Source organism: Podarcis pityusensis, assembly GCF_964106645.2.
Source record: "Podarcis pityusensis genome assembly, chromosome: 11".
Lineage (NCBI taxonomy): Eukaryota > Metazoa > Chordata > Lepidosauria > Squamata > Lacertidae > Podarcis > Podarcis pityusensis.
This window is the reverse complement of record NC_138036.1, coordinates 24,329,164-24,348,063: the sequence shown is the minus strand read 5'-3', so window position 1 is coordinate 24,348,063 and position 18,900 is coordinate 24,329,164. Positions and strand designations below refer to the sequence as shown.

At 44.1% G+C, this 18,900-nt stretch overlaps 1 protein-coding gene across 1 annotated transcript in view; it reads left to right on the top strand.

Moving 5' to 3' along the window:
• DEPDC1B (DEP domain containing 1B) overlaps positions 1-18,100 on the top strand; it is a 63,242-nt gene extending 45,142 nt beyond the window's left edge. Inside the window, exons 8-11 of the mRNA XM_080972808.1 lie at positions 8,430-8,596; positions 9,621-9,797; positions 13,037-13,222; positions 16,090-18,100. Coding sequence (XP_080828934.1) covers positions 8,430-8,596; positions 9,621-9,797; positions 13,037-13,222; positions 16,090-16,251 — 692 coding nt within the window. The 3' untranslated portion in view covers positions 16,252-18,100. The remainder of the gene's footprint in view (positions 1-8,429; positions 8,597-9,620; positions 9,798-13,036; positions 13,223-16,089) is intronic.
• Positions 18,101-18,900: the final 800 nt, after the last annotated feature.

Below are 18,900 nucleotides of genomic sequence, written 5' to 3'. Positions count from 1 at the left end.
GTACTACTCCTCTTTTTTTCACATTATCCGATGAAATAAATTCTTCTCCTAATCTTTTATTTATCAAAATTTTCCGATGTAGCCTTGTCACATGCGTCTCTTGTAAACAGATCAAGTCCAAATGTTCTTTTTTCAATGTATGAAATACTCTCTCCCTTTTTGCCAATGAATTCAGGCCATTAATATTCCAGCTTAAAACTTGAAGTGTCATTTTGTACTTACTCTCCTTCTCCTCCAACAGCCCCAAGAAGTTTGTCTATGTCTGTCGGTGGCGTTGGTTTCGCTTTTTTTTGCAAACTCTTGTCCGGTACAGCAGTATCTTTTCCCAATCCTTTCTGTAGATCTTCTTCGTATGCGCTCAAAGACTTGTTCTTTTCCTCCACTGATCTTATCTTAGTCTTTCTTCCTTTAAAACTAAAGGATAAACCTTGAGGGAATTCCCACCTGAAAAGGATCTTGTTTTTTCTCAACAAGGCCACCAAGTCTCCAAAATCTTGTCTTAGGTCCAAAAGATGTTTTGGTATATCTTTAAAAATTTCCACTTTTGATTGTACAATTGTCAAAGGTTTCTCGTAATGCAGGCCTAAAATTTTGTCCCTTTCTTCTTTAGATCGAAGAGTAATCAAACAATCCCTTATTTTAATCTTTCTTCCTCCTTTCCCCAATCTGAAGGCCCTCACAATCTTGAAGTCCTCTTGTTTCAAGTCCAATTTCCAAAATTCCACAAATTCTTGTGTCAAAAAGTCTATCAAGGTGCCTTTCTCCAACTCAGGAACAGCTCTAATTCTTAAATTGGTTTGTTTGTCTTTGAGATCAATCATAGACAACGTTAACTTATGTTCTGCAATCTCTTTCTGTAGGTCTGGTACCTTCTCAGTTTCCAATTGCCCCAATTTAAATTCCACAGCAGCAGTCTTTTCCTGTATAGACTTTGAGTCTTGCAATAATCTCTGAATAGATTCCGTATTGCTGTTTACCTTTTTCTCCAAGTTGTCTAGTGTTTCTGTGTTTAAATCAATTTTTCTATTAGCAATGTCCACTTTCTGGTTCGTTTCTTCCACTTTCCTATTCGTCTCCCCCACCCTTGTACTAAGTTGCTGTAAAGATTCATTAATCTTAGCCAAGGCGTTGGCTAAAATTTCCTCAGACATTCCACTAGACTTAGATTGTGTTGCTGATGCAGGCAGGCCAGCAGATGATTGCCTTCGGTGTACCCAAGGTTTCCCAGATCTCAAGACTGACGGGTCTTGAGATTTCTGGCCATCTGCCATAACAAAGTGAAGGTCAAATTCTTTTCCCACGTATGCTGTTCCTGTTTACAAGTGGAAAATTCCTTTACTGTAATTTCAGGGAGTCCCACTAGGTGGACACTGTTACCACCAAACCAGTTACTGTCCTTCTAAAATGACAGGAAAGAGAAACTAAGTAGAAAAACAAAGAAGAAGAATCCACAATGTATCTTTCCAGTTATTTTCTCCAATGAAATTGGCCACAATATATCTTCCTTACAGCCAACAAGTAGCACTGACAGCTTTTGACAGCTGAGACGTCTCACTGACAGATTGCTCTTTAAATCTTTAAACAGTCCGGTAGAAACAAACAAAACCTTTTCCTTTATCCCTCCGAAAGGTAGATTCCGCCAAAGTTCTCAGGTCAGAAGAAAACACTTATTTCAAATCAATTTCCCCACGTTTAGCTCAAAGTCTCTATGCTTTATTCTGGATACAATGCGGGGAAGCGGACTTCCTGTTTGCACTTCCCACCGCAGTAGCCAATTTTAACGTTGTTTTATTGCTAAAACCTTTCCGCTTTTAATCCAATTGGTCCAATCAATCCAATTAATGCTCTTTTAATCCAATTCCTCTACTCACGATTGAAATTTCAGTCCAAATGTTCCAGGAATAAGTCAGCGCTCTCCAGCAACGGCAACATGGCTTCGCTCAGTGAAAGCAGCGATCCCCTCACAGCACCGTGCTTCTCCCCCGCTCCGTTCCGAAGCCTCAAAAAAAGGCTTCCTCGCGGGTTGGGGGGGCGCTCCAAGGTGCCCGCCGAGCCTCCACGTTCACAGGCTTCCGCGCCTGCGATTTCTGAGGGTCCCCGCTTCGCCGCAGCGCACAGGACCCGATTTTCACTGAGCTATCCCCTCCGAGATCAGAGGAGATCGGCCATTTGCTGCTGGCGCTAACCGGAAGTCTAACCTCTTGGTCCTTTCTAATCATATTTAACAAAACCTCAAGGACCGATATAAAAAGCAATGGCGAAATTGGGCAACCTTGTCGTGTCTCTTTCTCAATCTTAAACTCTTCTGTCACTACATTGTTCACAATTAATTTTGCCTTTTGTTCTGAATAAATTGCACCTATACCATTTTCAAAACCTTGACCTACCCCCATTCCCTGTAGATTCTTCTTCATAAAACTCCAAGAAATGTTGTCAAAGGCTTTCTCTGCATCCACAAATATCAAGACTGCCTTAGTATTAATATTCACTTGTAATTTTTCTAGAATATTAATTATATTTCTCATGTTGTCAGACAAATGTCTGCCGGGGAGGAAGCCCGCTTGGTCTTTATGAATTTCTTCTACTAACACCTTTTTTAATCTTTTAGCCAAAATATCTGCAAAAATTTTGTAATCCACATTAAGCAGCGAGATAGGGCGGTAGTTCTTGAGCTGTGTCTTTTCAGTCTCTGTTTTCGGTATAAGTGTAATGTAAGCTTCCTTCCACGACTCTGGTGCCTTTCTCCCTTCCAATATTTCATTGCAGACTTCCTTCAATGGTTGTATTAACCATTCTTTCAAAGATCTGTAATATCTTGAAGTCAAACCATCTGGTCCTGGAGATTTACCTAATTGCATGTTCTGGATGGCCCCTTCCACCTCCTGATCCGTTATTTTGTAATTGAACTTTAGCTGTTTTTCCTGAGATTTTGTGTAGTCCATTTATTTTCAAAAATCGATCAATGTCCATTTCTTTCTGCTTCTCCTGTGTATAAAGTTGTTTGAAATACCTCTGAAAACACTTCCTGATCTCCACTGGATTCTGTATATTCTTTCCTTCCACTTCCAAATTCGTAATAGTATTGAGTTTTTGTCTTTTTTTCATTTGCCAGGCCAACCATTTTCCACACTTATTTGCCGATTCAAATGTCTTTTGCCTCATCTGTTTAATCTTCCATTCTGTTTCCTGATTCATCAGCTTCGTATATTGTACTTGGTATAACTTTATCTCTTTCAGGATCTCCTGTGACTTTGGTTTTGCTCTCAGTTTCTTCTCTCCTTCCTTTATTTCCCCCAGGATTTTATCCTTTTTTTCATTCTGAGTTCTCTTCTTAATTGCATTCTGTTGTATTAGGAATCCTCTCATAACCGCTTTGCTTGCGTCCCAAATTACTCTTTTTTCCACTGTAGTATTCATGTTTATCTCGAAATAATCTCTTAGAGTTTTTTGGGCCTTCTTGGTCACCTCTTCATTCCTGAACAAAGTATCGTTCATCCTCCATCTAAAGGAACCAATTGGCGTCAATTTCATTTCCATCTTCACAGCATTATGGTCAGAACAAGTTTTGGGGCAAATCTCCATTTTACTGATCTTCAGAGCCAATCTCCTGGTTACCCAGATTTGGTCAATTCTTGTCCATGTCATTTTTGCCTCAGAGAAGAAAGTTCCCTCTCTTCCAGAGGGTTCTTCATTCTCCAAATGTCAACTAAGTCCATATTTTCAGTCATGTCAAAAAAGGTTTTTGGTAGTCTACCATCTTTGGTGACTACCTGTCTCTGTGCCTTGTCCATATTTGTAGACACCAATCCATTGATATCTCCCATCAAGATCATATTATAGTCCATATAATCCATCAGAGTCTTGTGTAGCTTCTTAAAGAACTCTGATTTTCCTTCATTTGGTGCATAAATACCTACAATCAGGAATTTCTCTCCTTGTGATTGAATTTCAATTGCAACAAATCTTCCTTGGCCATCTTTGAATATGAATTTCGGTGATAGGCTCTCCTTTGCGTAAAGGACCACTCCTCTTTTTTTAACTTTATCTGATGAGATAAATTCTTGGCCCAGTCTTTTATTTCTCAATATCTTCCTGTGTAGCCTTATCACATGTGTTTCTTGTAAACAAATCAAGTCCAAATGTTCTTTTTTCAATAAATGAAAGACTCTCCGCCTTTTTTCTGGAGAATTTAATCCATTCACATTCCAGCTCGAAACCTGCAACGCCATCATGTAATTACACTGATATTCCTCCAACTGCACCTAATGCTTGCTCTTCTTTTGTTGGTGGTAGTGGTGACACGTTCACTGGGAGATTCAATCCAAAGGATAATGCTGATATATCCAATATTCCCCTGTTTGGTGATCTTCTATCCGATGCTCCTGGCTCTTTTCCAAGTCCCTTCTGCAGATCTTCTTCGTATTTATGCAAAAACTTTACTTCATCTTCTACTGATCTTATTTTTATTTTCCTTCCTTTGAAACTGAAGGATAGACCTTGGGGGAATTCCCACCTAAAGATGATTTTGTTCCTTCTCAGCAGAGCAACAATATCTCCGTAGTTAGGCCTAAGATCCAAAAGATATTTCGGGACGTCTTTAAAAATTTCCACTCTTGACTGTTGTACTTCTAGGTTCTTCTGGTAGTGCCAACCCAAGATTCTATCTCTCTCTTCTTTAGTTCGAAGGGTGATCAAGCAGTCTCTTATTCTATTCTTCTCTTTTTCCCCTCCTCTTCCAAGTCTGAAGGCCCTCACAATTCTAAACTCTTCTTGACCCAAGTCCAAGTCCCAAAAGTCCGCAAATTCCTGTGTGAGAAAGTCTGTCAAACTTTCCTTCTCCAATTCAGGTAGGGCTCTGATCTTCAGATTCGTCTGTTTTTCTTTAAGTTCAATCATAGCAAGCGTCAACTTATGTTCATCAAGTTGCCTCTGTAGGGCTGGGACTCTCTCTCTCTCCAGTTGTGTTACTTTACATTCAGCAGCAACGGCTTTCTCCCTGGCTTCCTCCGCAGTCTGCTGTATCAAAGTAGATTCCTGTATCAATTTCTGGATGGTTTCTGTATTGGTATTCACCTTTTGTCCCAGATTATTTATGCTTTCTGTATTTAGGTCGATTTTAATAGTTGCAACATCCACTTTCGCATTTGTCGCATCTGTTTTCTTGTTAAGCTGTTCCAGTGAATCATTTATCTTATTTAATGCAACCGCTAAGGCCTCTTTTGTCGACATTCCTCTTGATTTCGAATGTATGGTACAAAAGCAGCAGCAGCAGAAGCAGAAGCAGGGGGGCCTGATGTTGAGCCTCTCCTGGGTTGGTTCCAAGTCCTCCCAGACGTTAATGTTTTTTCAGCAGTTGACTGGTCTGTTTTTTCCTTCCCATTTGCCATAACACTTAAAAGATTCAAGGTCAGTCCCAGAGTCTCACAGTTTTTTATCTTGCAGCTGGAAATTCCTCTAACCCAGCTCTTGTAAAGCAACCAGTTTCAAAGGCTTCCACTAGGGGGAAACAGTTTCTATTTATATTAGTCAGTAACGTCCTCTTTTAAACACAGTTCAAACAATCCAAAGTTAGTTTCAGTTTTTCAGTTACCTTTACTCCTTTTTAGAAGCAGCCGGAGACAGTAGAAACAATGTATTTCTCTTATTTAGCTAGCTGTCAATGAACGTTCTAAACGCTGTCAATGAACATTCCAAAAGACGTCAGTCCTGCTAGCAGCCCATTTCCAGGGTTAGAGCGGCGGTATTTTAGCTCTCTTCGCTCTCTCCTGCAGGCATACTCAGTCCACAACTCCCCCCCCCTTCTCCTGCCTCCAAGGGGGGGGGGGTTTAATGTTCTTTACCGATGGAAATTTAGACTTTTACAAAAGGCTTTCCAAGACTTCAGCTTGCAGCCTCATTGCTTCAGTCTATTTACAAAAGGGGAAGGCGGACTTCCTGTATTGAACCTCCCCGTTACAATACCAAATTAAACGTTTAGAAATCCAATTCTCCCGCTTCAGCTCTACTCATGGGTAATTACTTTAAAGTCAAATTGTCCACAGGAAAAAGTCAGTGCTCTCCGGCAACAGCTATGCGGCTTCGCTCCGTGGAAGACGCAGACGATTCGAAGCACCGCGCCGCTCACCCCACGTCGCTCCGGACCCCCGAAATCGGGTTTCCCCGCGAGTAGGGGAGGCGCAAAGGGTGCCCGCCGAATCCCACGCTCACAGGCTTCTCCCGCCTGTGATTTTTTGTGGGTCTCCGCCTTCGCAGTGGCGGCCAGACCCAGATTCCCACGGGGCAAATTCCTCCAGATCAGAGGAATTCCGCCATTACCGGAGGCACCAACCCGGAAGTCCATGCACGTAGCTTCTCTCTGGGAGATTGTCAAAAGAGATTAAAACTTTTGCACTGTGTTTTCATTTCTTGCGCAGGCTGTGGGCTAGGCAGAATCTAGAGCAGGGATGGGGAAATGGTTCATCAGGCAACCACGTGCTGCTCATGCAGTTTGAAATCAAAGGCACAGTGATTTGCAATTCCCAGTGATTAGCCCCATGCACAGTACTCTATACAAGCCCCAGCAAGACTCATGCTCTACCATAGTGAGTTCATATATTGTTCAGTTGTAGGGCCAGGGCATTTAGCATGGCCAGAACAACCTTGTGAGCCAAATGTAGAAGCCTGCAACCTTAATTAGGCCGGTTCTGCTGATTTCAAGGTTATGTGTACCTAGAATATGCTAGGCTCGGCGACCTATCAGTGCAGGGCAGCAAGGTTGTGGATTGAACCTCAAAACCATTTACCACTGAAGAAGAGTTTGGATTTGATATCCCGCTTTATCACTACCCTAAGGAGTCTCAAAGCGGCTAACATTCTCCTTTCCCTTCCTCCCCCACAACAAACACTCTGTGAGGTGAGTGGGGCTGAGAGACTTCAGAGAAGTGTGACTAGCCCAAGGTCACCCAGCAGCTGTATTTGGAGGAGCGGAGATGCGAACCCGGTTCACCAGATTACGAGTCTACTGCTCTTAACTACTACACCACACTGGCCCTGGGAGCCACACTGGGCCATAGGAGCAAAAACTCAGGCTTTTTATAGAATTTATTTTATGTTGTCTCTGCTGATATGACTTTGATACTTCATTATGTTTGACTTGAGTGAGGTTACAGGGAACCAGGCAGAGGGCCTTCTCAGTAGTGGCGCCCGCCCTGTGGAACACCCTCCCATCAGATGTCAAGGGAATAAACAACTATCCGACTTTTAGAAGATATCTGAAGGCAGCCCTGTTTAGGGAAGTTTTTAATGTTTGAAGTTTTATTCTGGTTTTAATGTTCTGTTGAAAGCTGCCCAGAGTGGCTGGGGAAACCCAGCCAGATAGGCAGAGTAGAAATAAATTATTATTATTATTATTATTATTATTATTATTATTATTATTATTATTTCACATGCAGTTGGCAGAGTTTGGCTTGCATTCTCCATCAATTAGAAGATTTCTGTGTTGAAATAAAAAAAAAGATGTCTGAAGGATATGTTTGTGAATTGTACATATACTTTTTAGAGATATATGTACTATATATGCTTTTTATGGTTAGTCTGCTGGCTTGCTAACAATTCATTTTTGGCTGAAATTAATTTCTCCTTTATATAGCTCTCTCTCTCACACACCCCTTAAAACCTGTTGGATAAGAGTTTGACTGGAAAGCTAAATGGTATGTTTGGAATGGGATGTGAGTTTTATGTACATTAGTATCTTGAGAATTCTTCATGGTAATTATTATGATATAGTAGCATCTATATGCAAAGAACAGGTGTGTCTAGATCCTGCCCTGAAGGGGCCTACAATCTAAAAGAGGTGCAGGGAAACCACAGAGAAAGGCAGCAACAGAGGGCAATGAAAGCGGGAGATGAATATGTACTTAACTTCTGTGATGGACAGACCTTGGGTCATCTTCCTGCAGACCCAGAAGAGACTGAGTGAAGTGTCAGCCAATCAGGAAGGAGAGAAAAGTTAAGCGAGAGAACCTGTTAGCAAAACTGACAGATAAGGCTTGGTTGAAGCCTAGACTTGCATGTTGCCCTGAGAGATACTGCTGGTCTCTTATGGTTATAGGACTGAGAGAAGGCCTTGGACTCAGATTCTCCTTCCTTCTCCTCTCTTCAGGGTCACAAAGTTCCCTCCTGGCCTTTCAACAATAGATTATTGTTTCTTCTGTGCCCTGGCATTCACCATGGTTAAAGCTAATGAGGTTTCTCACTGCAAATAACCAGAGCTTGAGTTGATTTGCAAACTATGGTTAACAAGGCGATTCTGGTTTCTGCTAACCATCGAATAGTGTGCCAGTAGATGTCTTGCCTTCAAGAATTAGACTCATCCCCCCCCCCTTTGGGAAATAAGCTATGAGAAGCATCCGACATTGAAGTGTGCTCTCCTGCCATGTTCTCCGACCCAGGTCTCCTGCAGAAAGAGAAGCTGGCAATTGAAGCTCTGCGGGTTTGCTGTCTCCTCCTTCCGCCAGCGAACCGCCGAAAGCTGCAGCTGCTGATGACTCTGTTGGCCAGGATTGGCTCAAATAAAGATCTGCCGCCCCTCTCAGATACAGTCGGGACGAGAACGCTGGTGAGCGTCTTCTGGGAACTGAGAGACCGAGCTGGGCTTGCAAAATCTTCCTGGAATTGCTTTGGGGGAAAGACTCTCCTTAGTTACCAAAAAGAAAGCAGCAAAGTATTTAACCGAGGGTGTGGCGTGGAAGTTCTCCCTTTCTCTGCCTGTGTAACATGAATCACCAGGTTGCAACCTGCAGCAGACGCTGTGTGTTTGATAGAGCTGACAAGAGTTAGCAGCTATGGGTTCTCCCACCCAGTTCCCATCGCTGCCCTTTTGTCTGTCTGTCTCTCTCCCCACGCATTTCCTGCTGCACAGCATCAGTCATACTGTGTGCTGCAAGGAGCAGGAGCTGATAGGGAAGGGCAGGACAGGGGGAGGAATCTCTCCTCCAGTTTTGTTGGGGCTCATTCTCAGGTTGCTGCCTGGCTTTCACCTTGCCTTCTCTAGGAAACCTCTCCCCTCCCCCTCCCCAGTGGCAGCTTCTGTCTTGTTCAGCTGTTGACAGTTCTGGAAGCAGGTCTTCAATGGCACCAGCACTGAACCAAAGTGCTCAGCCATCTTTGAGGGTGGATGGGACCAGGAAGCCCAGGGGTCAGCAGGTGTTTGATGGGGATTCGCTGATAGATATCTGGCTCATGTACAGTAGGTAGACAAAAGTGTCTCAAATAGCTTTTTAAAAAAATGACTCCCCTAATGCAGATTAGGCGGCTGAAATGAAGAAAACTTGGAGGTAGCCAGGAATGTTGTTGTGCGTCAAAGGTCTGTGAGCTGAGGTTGGTCCTGAAAGTTGAAACAAATCCCTGGGCTCAGCAGCTGCTCAGAGGCACCCTGCTGTTTAATTCAATGTGTACATCTTTTGCACCTGGGTCCTGTTGGTGGATTTGGGGGGTTCTAGTCAAGCACAAAGTACCTCCTGAAAATCTGAAGTCTGTGCTCCCCTGTTGCAAGCCACTTTGAGAGTGTTTGGTATGGCAAGAATGGGGAAGACCCATGAATAAGAAAGTGTTGTTGTGATAACCAGTCTTCTTTGTTTCAGATGGTTCAGTCCTTTTCTCGCTGTATTCTTTGCTCCAAGGATGATGTGGACTTGGATGAACTTCTGGCTGCTAAACTGGTGTCATTCTTGATGGACAAATCTCAAGAGATCTTAAGCGTACCTTGTGCCCTGAAAGCTAAAATAGAGGAGCATGTAGCACATCTCCAAAGGGTCCAGGTGAGAGCTGTAGAACATAAATGTCTTCTCCCCAACTCAGTTCTTTATTACCTTCTTAAAACCAAACCAGTTCTTCTCATGCAACAAATAAAGTGACATGTAGCTATAATCCAATAAGCATTTATCAGGGAGTAAGCACCACTGAATTGAGTGGGTCTTATTTCTGAGCATTTGTACTGTTAAGGTTGCTGTTCTAGAATTGCTACATTTCTTGTTTGTTTTGTCCATATTTTCCATTGCTAGACTTTGGCCATTAATGCCTGTGAGCCTCTTGACCATCTGTGGACAGCAGGCAGCTCTTTCAGGCCTTTCTTATAGCCTGCTGCAGATTGCCCAACCAGGGCTCCACTATCAAAATAACTCCATACTAGCATTCTTGTTCCCCATGGCCTGCCAAACAGCTGGGGGCAGGGGGAAAGGATGAAGGAATCATATTTGCAAGGGACAGCAGAGGCACGTGATGGCATAACTAAGATTCCATCCTACACCTTCCAGTTGCCCAGCTGATTTGGTAACGGTAACAACCGGCAGGGCTTGTGCTCCCTCATGCTTCTTGGTTGCTTCCAGTTCAGTCAGTTGGATGTGGGGTAGGAGGTAGGGTACAAGGTTGGACGAGGAGGAAGGGCACATGTGTGACAGTGTGCAGGGAAAAGGCTGTGTGTGAAAGAGAATTGGACCAGGAGTGGAGACCCCACCTACCAGTGACACATTTAAAATGCCATAGAATGTTAATCATCCCAAGGCCTGGTTGAATGAAGGCACCAGGCGTCCCTGAGGAGAGCATTCCATGAACTGGGAGCCACCACAGAAAAGGCCCATTCTCATTTTGCTGCCCTCCAGACCTCTTGTGGGAGAGGCACATGAAGAAGGGCCTCAGATGATGATGGCAGGGTCCACCCTTCTCCTCATGTTCCCACAACACAAGCGACCCATGCAGGGCTCCCTTTCCCCTGCCCTCGAGTGTGCCCAGAGGAGGGGAACCAGGATAGAACCAAGTTTTGTGAGATCAGTTGAAAGATTTGGGCCTGTTTAGCTTAGAGAAAAGAAGGCAAAGGGGAGACACAATAGCAGTCTTAAAATATCAGAAGGGCAGCCTCGCAGAAGATGGCGGAGGCATGTTCTCTGTTGCTCCAGACAAGAACCAGTGCATAGAAGTTGGCAGGGAAGCAGGTGCCAGCGCCAACACTAATAGCGGAAACTGCTTTAACAGTGGAACAGACTGGCTTCGGAGGGGTGGTGGTGCACTCTCCTTTGCTGGAGGTGTTTAAGCAGAGGTCGGATGGCTGTCTGCCAGGGATGCAGTAGCTGCATCCTGTGTTGTGGATCCGGAATTGACCATGAAGTTGCACTGGATGGGGAGCCTCCAGCCTGCAGGCCAGTCATGGTGTCATAGGCTGGCTGGCTGCAGAGGAGTGGAAGGAGGCACCAGCTTTGGTGGTGGGATGACAATGAGGGAGCAGACTGGGAGGAGGAGGTGTCGGAAGCAGAAGAGGTAACAGGGTTTAGTGAGCAGGGAGAGGCTGTGGCAGAGAGCAGTTTAGACTCCCAGGCTGAAGTGGAGGCTGGGAAGGAGTGGGGTCAGGCTGCTGAAGAATCCAAGGTGCAACCCCTAAAAAGACAGAAATGAAAAGAGCAGAACAGAGATTGGTTGTGCACCAACACATTTTACGATTGCTTGGAAAACACCCCAGAGAGGAGGAGCCTTAGAAAGGGGTGGGGTAGTGGGGACCTTCAGTCTTCATAACTGCCTCACTGCGGCAAGTCCTATTGGGAAGTCCCTGGAATCACTAGGCCTGAGATGTTTTCGATTCTTTGAATAAATAGTTAACTTAGTTTTTTAAAAAATATTTCAAAATATTTTAATAAATAGTTAACCTTGTTTTTTATTGCTGACTTACGCTTGACTCAGGCTCCTGACACTTGGCGGCCCACCAGCCTTCCCCGTTTGGGGCTGCAAGGCTGTTTGGTGCCAAACATAGCCACTCACCCCTTCACCTGACATCACACAGGTGAAAGCTGGGCTTGCCCAAGGTCTGATCTGTGCAGCTCCCAAAGCACCCGGCAGCCAGCTGGTTGTTAGGAGCCTCGGAAGCACCACACAAAGCAGGAACCCAGTGGTAAGCAGGATCACAGCGGGTGGTGCTGTGGTCTAATCCACTGATCTTCTTGAGTTTGCCGATCGGAAGGTCAGTGGTTAGAATCCACACAACCGAGTGAGCTCCCGTTGCTCTGTCCCAGCTCCTGCTAACCTAGCAGTTCGAAAGCACGCCAGTGCAAGTAGATTAATCACTGTGGCTGGAAGGTAAACGGCGTTTCCGTGTGCTCTGGCTTCCGTCATGGTGTTCTGTTGCGCCAGAAGCGGTTTAGTCATGCTGGCCACATGACCTGGAAAGTTGTCTGTGGACAAACGCCGGTTCCCTTGGCCTGAAAGAGAGATGAGCGCCGCAACCCCATAGTCGCCTTCGACTGGACTTAACTGTCCAGGGGTCCTTTACCTTTCTACCTTTACTTACTCTCCTTTCACCTCAGCTGAACTTGCTTAGCGCTGGGCCTTGACTTATTTATCTTGTGCCCGTCAAGTGGTGGGAAGATGGAGGAAACAACTGCTTTGCCAGCCCTCTACTGGAAATTCCCATGCAAGGAATTTTGACAGGTGGGTGGCAGTGCTTACTTGTCAACTTTGGCCCACAGGGCTGATCCGTAGAGCCAAAAAGTTCTCCCATCCCGGGCCTGGACCTTGGAAGCGCCTTTCTAATCCTTTAATCCTTTGGCATCACCTGCAACACAAGATGAAAATAACTCATCCAGTGGCATCTACCCGCAAGCCAAGATGCAAATGTCTTTCTCACACAATTTATTTTTTACTATTACTCCTGCATTTGTGTGCTGCTTTTCAACCGTATCCCCAAAGCGGCTTACAACATCCGTTCTGAAAAGCTAAGATGAAAGGCGCAGTTAATAAAACGCAGCACAAAAGACGAGGCGATTTCTAAAACGAGCGTAGGTCCTTGTGGAGAGAGGCCTGGCAAAATAAAAATAATTCGCTGCTCCTGCATCTCTCTTGCAAGAGGGAATTTGACAAGCAAGCGATAGCACCTAAAGGTCCTGCAGTGGTGGTTGTGTATATCTCCTGATCTCAAATCATAACCATCGAGAGAGGCGTGCACAAAAGATTTTATCCTGGGATACCAAAATTTAAGCTCCTTTTCTCAGCATACCTCCCACCTGTTCTAACACAGATAAAATATCCAGGAGCTGATGCAGATTCGACCTTGCCTGCACCGTCGTTTTGTCATCAGATCAGCGCAGATGAGTTTGAACACCAAAGAACAAATGGCTGCCAAGAACCCTTGGTAGGTTTGTTGGAAGAAATTGCGATGAATCGGGAGATGTCCATCAAGGAGAAGAAGAAAAAGTTGAAGCAGGTAAAATAAATGGTCAAAATTTCTCTTTTAAAGCTTTCCTCTTCACATTGTTCCCCACCCCCAAAAAAGGATTTTGATGTGATATTTACTCTTATCTATCATGGGGAATGGTAAATAGTCATCTTCCGGTCTTTGTTTCTTCCTCTGTCCCTTCTATCTCTCGCCTTTGAATCTGCTTGTGTTGGTTGTGATCCTGTAAGCTCACTGGAAGATTTTCATGGCATGAGAACATCTGCAAATATTTGTGTGACAAGAGCATATGTATTGCATATGTAAATATTCTCACCAGTGCTACAGGAAAAAAACCTTGATGTTTGTAAAGGGAAACATTTACAAAGCAGGGGTGGTTTAGGGACCAGGGATCCCCACCCCTGCTCTCTTTACATGAGACCAGGATCCTGGTCCTGGCAGGTTTCCCAGTCATTTTTCAAGCACCTCACCCCCACAACAAACACAGCTCTGTATGTGTGTGGGCCCTGTACGGAATTTAGAATTGTTTCTAAAATCACTTATTTATTCCATTTATATCCCATCTGTTTCCTCCAAGAAGCTCAGGGTAGCATACATGCTTTTCACAACAACCTCTGAGGTAGGATAGACTGTGACTGGCCCAAGGTCACCCAGTGAACTTTATGGCTGAATTGGAACTGGAACTCTGGTCTTTCAGGCACGGACAGGAATTTTTCTGGCAGGAGAAGGCAGGCTAATTTCTCCCTCACACACAGATGAGAAGAATATGTACATTTTGTCTCATATCTCAGCTCCTCAAGTGCTAGTTCTTCCGGTCTGGGTTTGCCTCCTCCTTTTTGGATGCTTATGCATTGCAGGGCTTGGACTAAGACGATCAGCTATACAATTCTGTGACTCTGTTCTCCCAGTCTGACACGCCTAAGTACTACACCATGCTAATTAATGCATGTAGTTTTATATCCATAATTAAAATACATCATAAACAGGGCTATTAAAACAGTGTTACAGTTGCAACAACAGTAAAAGCAGGAGGTTCAATTCAGGAGATTAGGAGGAGGATAGGTATGTCTTCAAGAGTTGGTGGAATTTCAATACCAAAGTGGTGTGCTCTATTTTAGCAGGGATAACATTTCACAACACTGGTGCCACCAACAGAAAAAAAACCTGCTTCTGTGTCCTCATAAGCCTGATAGCCTTCAGGATGTGGCAAAACCAACTGGGTTCCATTTGTTAACCATAATACCCTTTCTAGACATAATAGGCCTCCTGGTTCACATGACAGTATGGGATGTCATTATTGTAAGGTCCCTAAATATAGGCTTGCTTAGCAGAAATGTTATACCAATTTATGGTTTAAATGCAGTTTGTGTGGTGTTAAATAACACACCGTACTTTCATGGCTGAGACAGTTATCAGTTACAAACTTGAGGGTAGTGAAAATGGGGAACTTCTCCAGAATGAGGCAGTTTAAAAATGGTTTAATTCCCCTTTTAGGGCTCACAGCCTTCAGAAGGCAGCTTACAGGACTTGAAAATACAGGTGGGAGCCGGAAAGGGTCCACCACCTTTTGTGTGGGACAAGGGTTAAGATGCCCCTCTGATAGTATTTTTCTTTTCTTATGCTTTTTCTCTTTGTTTTCTTTCTTTATTTTATATTTTAGTGTGTTTTGTTTTCTCTTCTATTTTTATTTAGATTAGTTTGGCTTTTATTGTATTGTGCATTGAAAAGTTTCACATTGAATTTTTTAAAAAAAGAAAATACAGTTACAACACACACACACACACACACACACACACACTGAAGAATAAACAGCTAAATGTATTTCTGAGTACAAACTATTTAGCCAAATGCAGACTTGAATAAACATGTTTTAAAGGTTGGCTGTTTGTTTTTTAAAAAAGAGACCAGCAATGGTGAGGCCACACACCCCTCCCTGGGGAAGGAGTTCAAAGGGTGTTGCCATTGAGAAATCCCTATAAGCTCTTGCTGGAGGCCCAGAGAGGAGGCTTTCAGATGCTTGGGCCAGCTCATACAGGTGTACCGGTCCTTCAGATAACACCCCCCAGATGTTATCATTTTAAAGTCAGCACTTTAAAATGGGGGGAAATGGGTGACCAAGTTAACCAGTACACAAGAGGTGAGATAAGTATGCCCGACTTTTGCAAAGGTTCCCACTACCACATTGCTCCGCAGTTTCAGTTTCCAAATCCTCTGCAAGAGCAGCTTCAGGCACACATAGTATTACTGTAATCTAAGATGGATTTAACCAGGGGGTGGATCACAGTGGCTAGGACTGTTTTTCCGAAACTGGGCTGCACTACTGACCTAGCCCTTGCCGGTCAAAAGCACTCTTGGCAAGCAACGCCACCTGCAGCTCTCTTGTACCTATTCACAGACTGTAGTGTCACCCCATCATAATCAGATTCAAATCTCCATGCAGATTAGCAGATTTCCCCAGCTGCAGTACTTTCCTCTTATCTGGATACAGATCCAGCTTTTCGAGTCCTCTTCCATCTCAGTACTGCCCCCAGATGGCTCAAGGTCTCACCTGCCTCCCTAGAATTAAATGATGGAATAACTGCATGCCATCTGTATATTGATGAAGCCTCAGCCCAAACCTCTAAATGACTTCTCCCAGCAGCTTTCTGTAGATGTTGAAAGGCAAGAGGGGACAAGATGGGACTCCAGATGTTAGTGAGCAAAGAGTGGAACAAAAGTCTCCCAGCACAGCACTGTTATGCAGTTAAGTTCCTCTTCCATAATGTTTGGCAAGAGATGAACGCATTCCCCACCCCCCCTTGTAGTCAGAGACTGGACATGTTCTGCTTGAATAAGCAAGTCACTTTCAAATGGCCCGAATAAATTCATTAGCTAATCTTTGCATGCTTCCTTTCTAGTTTCAGAAATCCTATCCTGAGGTGTACAAGGAGCGATTTCCTACTCCTGAAAGTGAAGCTGTTCTGTTTCCAGAAAAAAGCAAGCAGAGACCAATGCTGTTGGGGTGGGCATTTAAAAAGCCTTTCCAGCCTTTTCAAAGAACAAGAAGCTTACGGATGTAAGACTCTGAATGAACTGCATCTCATTAATGACCAGGTTTGTGAATCCGGTACAGCTGGAATTTCGTTGACTACTGAAATCACACTGAACGAGGGAAAAGAATTCTGGGCAGCAAACTGCTGTGCTGAGCCATTATCAGTATTTTCTTTTGTAAATCTACTCAGTTGGAGCCAGACTTAGCTATGCTTAAAGTCGACCCATGGAAAACAAGGGGACAAATTAGTCATGATTTCAATAGTAATGACTAAAGTCTGGATCCAAGCTTTTGTGTTTCTTTCTTTTTTTAAACAATGAGCTGGTTTGATTATCATATCTCAACAACATAAGATCGGAACAAGCTTTTTATCTGTGCATGCTGTCCCTTTGGTTCCTCCCTTCAAACGAGCTATAACCAAACAAGGAAGCCTAATTAACCATAGTTTTCTGTTTTATCTGAACTGGGGGGCTGTGGAACTTTGGAAGAGGCTGGGATCTTAAACCAGGGTTTGAAGTTCGCTCAATATCTTGGCTATTTTCAATTATGGTTAATTAAAGACTCCCTGCTTTAATGACACAAAGGGGGAAGAGTGAAGGGGTTGTGTTCATGGGATAAATGCTCATTTATATATCAGTTACTACTTAGAGTGAACTGGTTTACATGACACTGAGCCAAACCATGCCTTAGCATGAGCTCATGTGCCTGAGGGTTCCTGGAGAGAAAACTGACCACTGTCTTTCTCTGGTGCTGCTGCTGCTGCTGCTCTGAGCATGCCATGATTTAGCGTGTCATCTGAACCCAGGTTCATGGTTTGTCTCTAGGCAAACCATGAGCTGGAAACTTAAGAAGAAGCGTTGAGTGGTTTGCCTGGAGTGCAGTGGCAGCAATCTCTCTGGAAACCTTCATGCTTACTTTGGAAAGCCTTAAAAGAAGCTTAAACTACTGTGTATGTAGGCAATGTCAAATTTCTGAAGGGTGTAAAGTACTGTAATTACTTGAATGAACCTGAAACACTGGATAATTGTACTAGCTGTAGATCAGATAGTTAATTAAACTTTGTACTATTGATTTCAACAACAGGCTTGTGTTCTTGGTCACAGGCATGATGAAGAACAGCCATTTCAGAAAGGGACCTTGAGGTGCAGGATCATGCCTTCAGGTGCTCTGCATGTGATCTCGATTGTAGAGCTAGGCCAACCATGGAGAAATATTTTGGTCTTAGTTGGGGGGGGCAGCGAGCGTTGTGGTGCCCCCTGCCTCTTGCTTGTGCAGCTACTGGTATTTTTTTGCCACAGTCTGGAAAGTTTGCCTCCATTGCTTTCTACAGTTTTTGTCTCACGAACTCCTGCGTTCTTTCTCACCCATGTAGGGCTTGTGTGGGTGCTGTCCTTGGGGAGAAGCTGGCCACACACTTGAAACAATCCTATTGCTACAGAGACACCCCTTCCAGTTTGTACCTTTTGGTGCAGAAAACCCAACAGGAGCATATCATGATTGATGAATGGGTTCCAGCTCCTCTAAGCTGTTATTCCTAACATAAAGACATGCAGGTTTTATCCTGCTTCCACTCCTCCAAGGTGCTCAGGCCCACAAACTTGTGTCATCTCTCCCCCCCCCCCAACCCTTTATCATTGCAACAGCCCTGTGAGGTAGGTTAGGCTGAGAGAGAGAGAGAGAGAGAGAGAGAGAGAGAGAACACACGCAAGCAATAGGTCCAAGGTCACCTAATGAGTTTCATGGTTGAGCACTAACTTGAATGTGGATCCTTCAGCTCTGTCTCTGTGTGTTCATACTGTAAATGTAACACTTTTGAATGTACCCCAAGATGCTGCACTTCTGAAACATTTCAAGGAATAAATCTTCCATGGTTTAAAGGGTTTTTTCTTCAGGCCCATTTTTATCTCACACTTCATGGGAGGGAGAATATCCTGTTGAACTTTGTTGGCTTGCTTAGAAAAAACTTGCAGCTGGTCCCCTTCGAGCTGAGCCGTGCCTGCACTCCTAAGCACATATTCTAGAAATTAACTCTGTTGATTTACTTCCAGGTAAACTTAGCGCTGAGTTGCAATGGAAGCAGAGGAACCAACATCATTTACAATATAGCAATTTTGTGAATAAGCTTCTTTTTTTGAGAAACCCCTTGCTCGCTGGATAAGGGACTCAAAGCAATTTCTCCAGCCTCTTTTCAGTGTGTCATTGTGTTCAGTAGCTCGAGGCGTGATACCAAAACATTACCCCCTACTCGGCACAAATCCCAACTTGATTTACTGACAAGAGGCACTACAAGAGGGCATGTGCTATTCCACTGAATATTTCTACCTGCTAGAAAACTGACCCACGGCAAAGATCTATTTTCGCTTATTATTGGATGGTTTGCCTCCTCTCTCCCATTCCGTGGTAGATCACTCACTTTTTCCTGAGAATGAGTCTTCCCTTTAAAGGTCTGTTGCAGGAAGTGAGGAACCTGTGGTCCTTTAGATGTTGCTGGACTCTCAAAATCCGTCAGCTCCAGTCAACACAGCCAATGGTCTGGGATGATAGAAGTTGGGAGTGCAACAGCGTCTGGAGGACCACAGGTTCCCTATCTACCATCTAGTCCAGTGTCCCAAACTTGGGTCTCCAGCTGTTTTTGGACTATAGTCCCCATCATCCCCGACCACTGATCTTGCTAGCG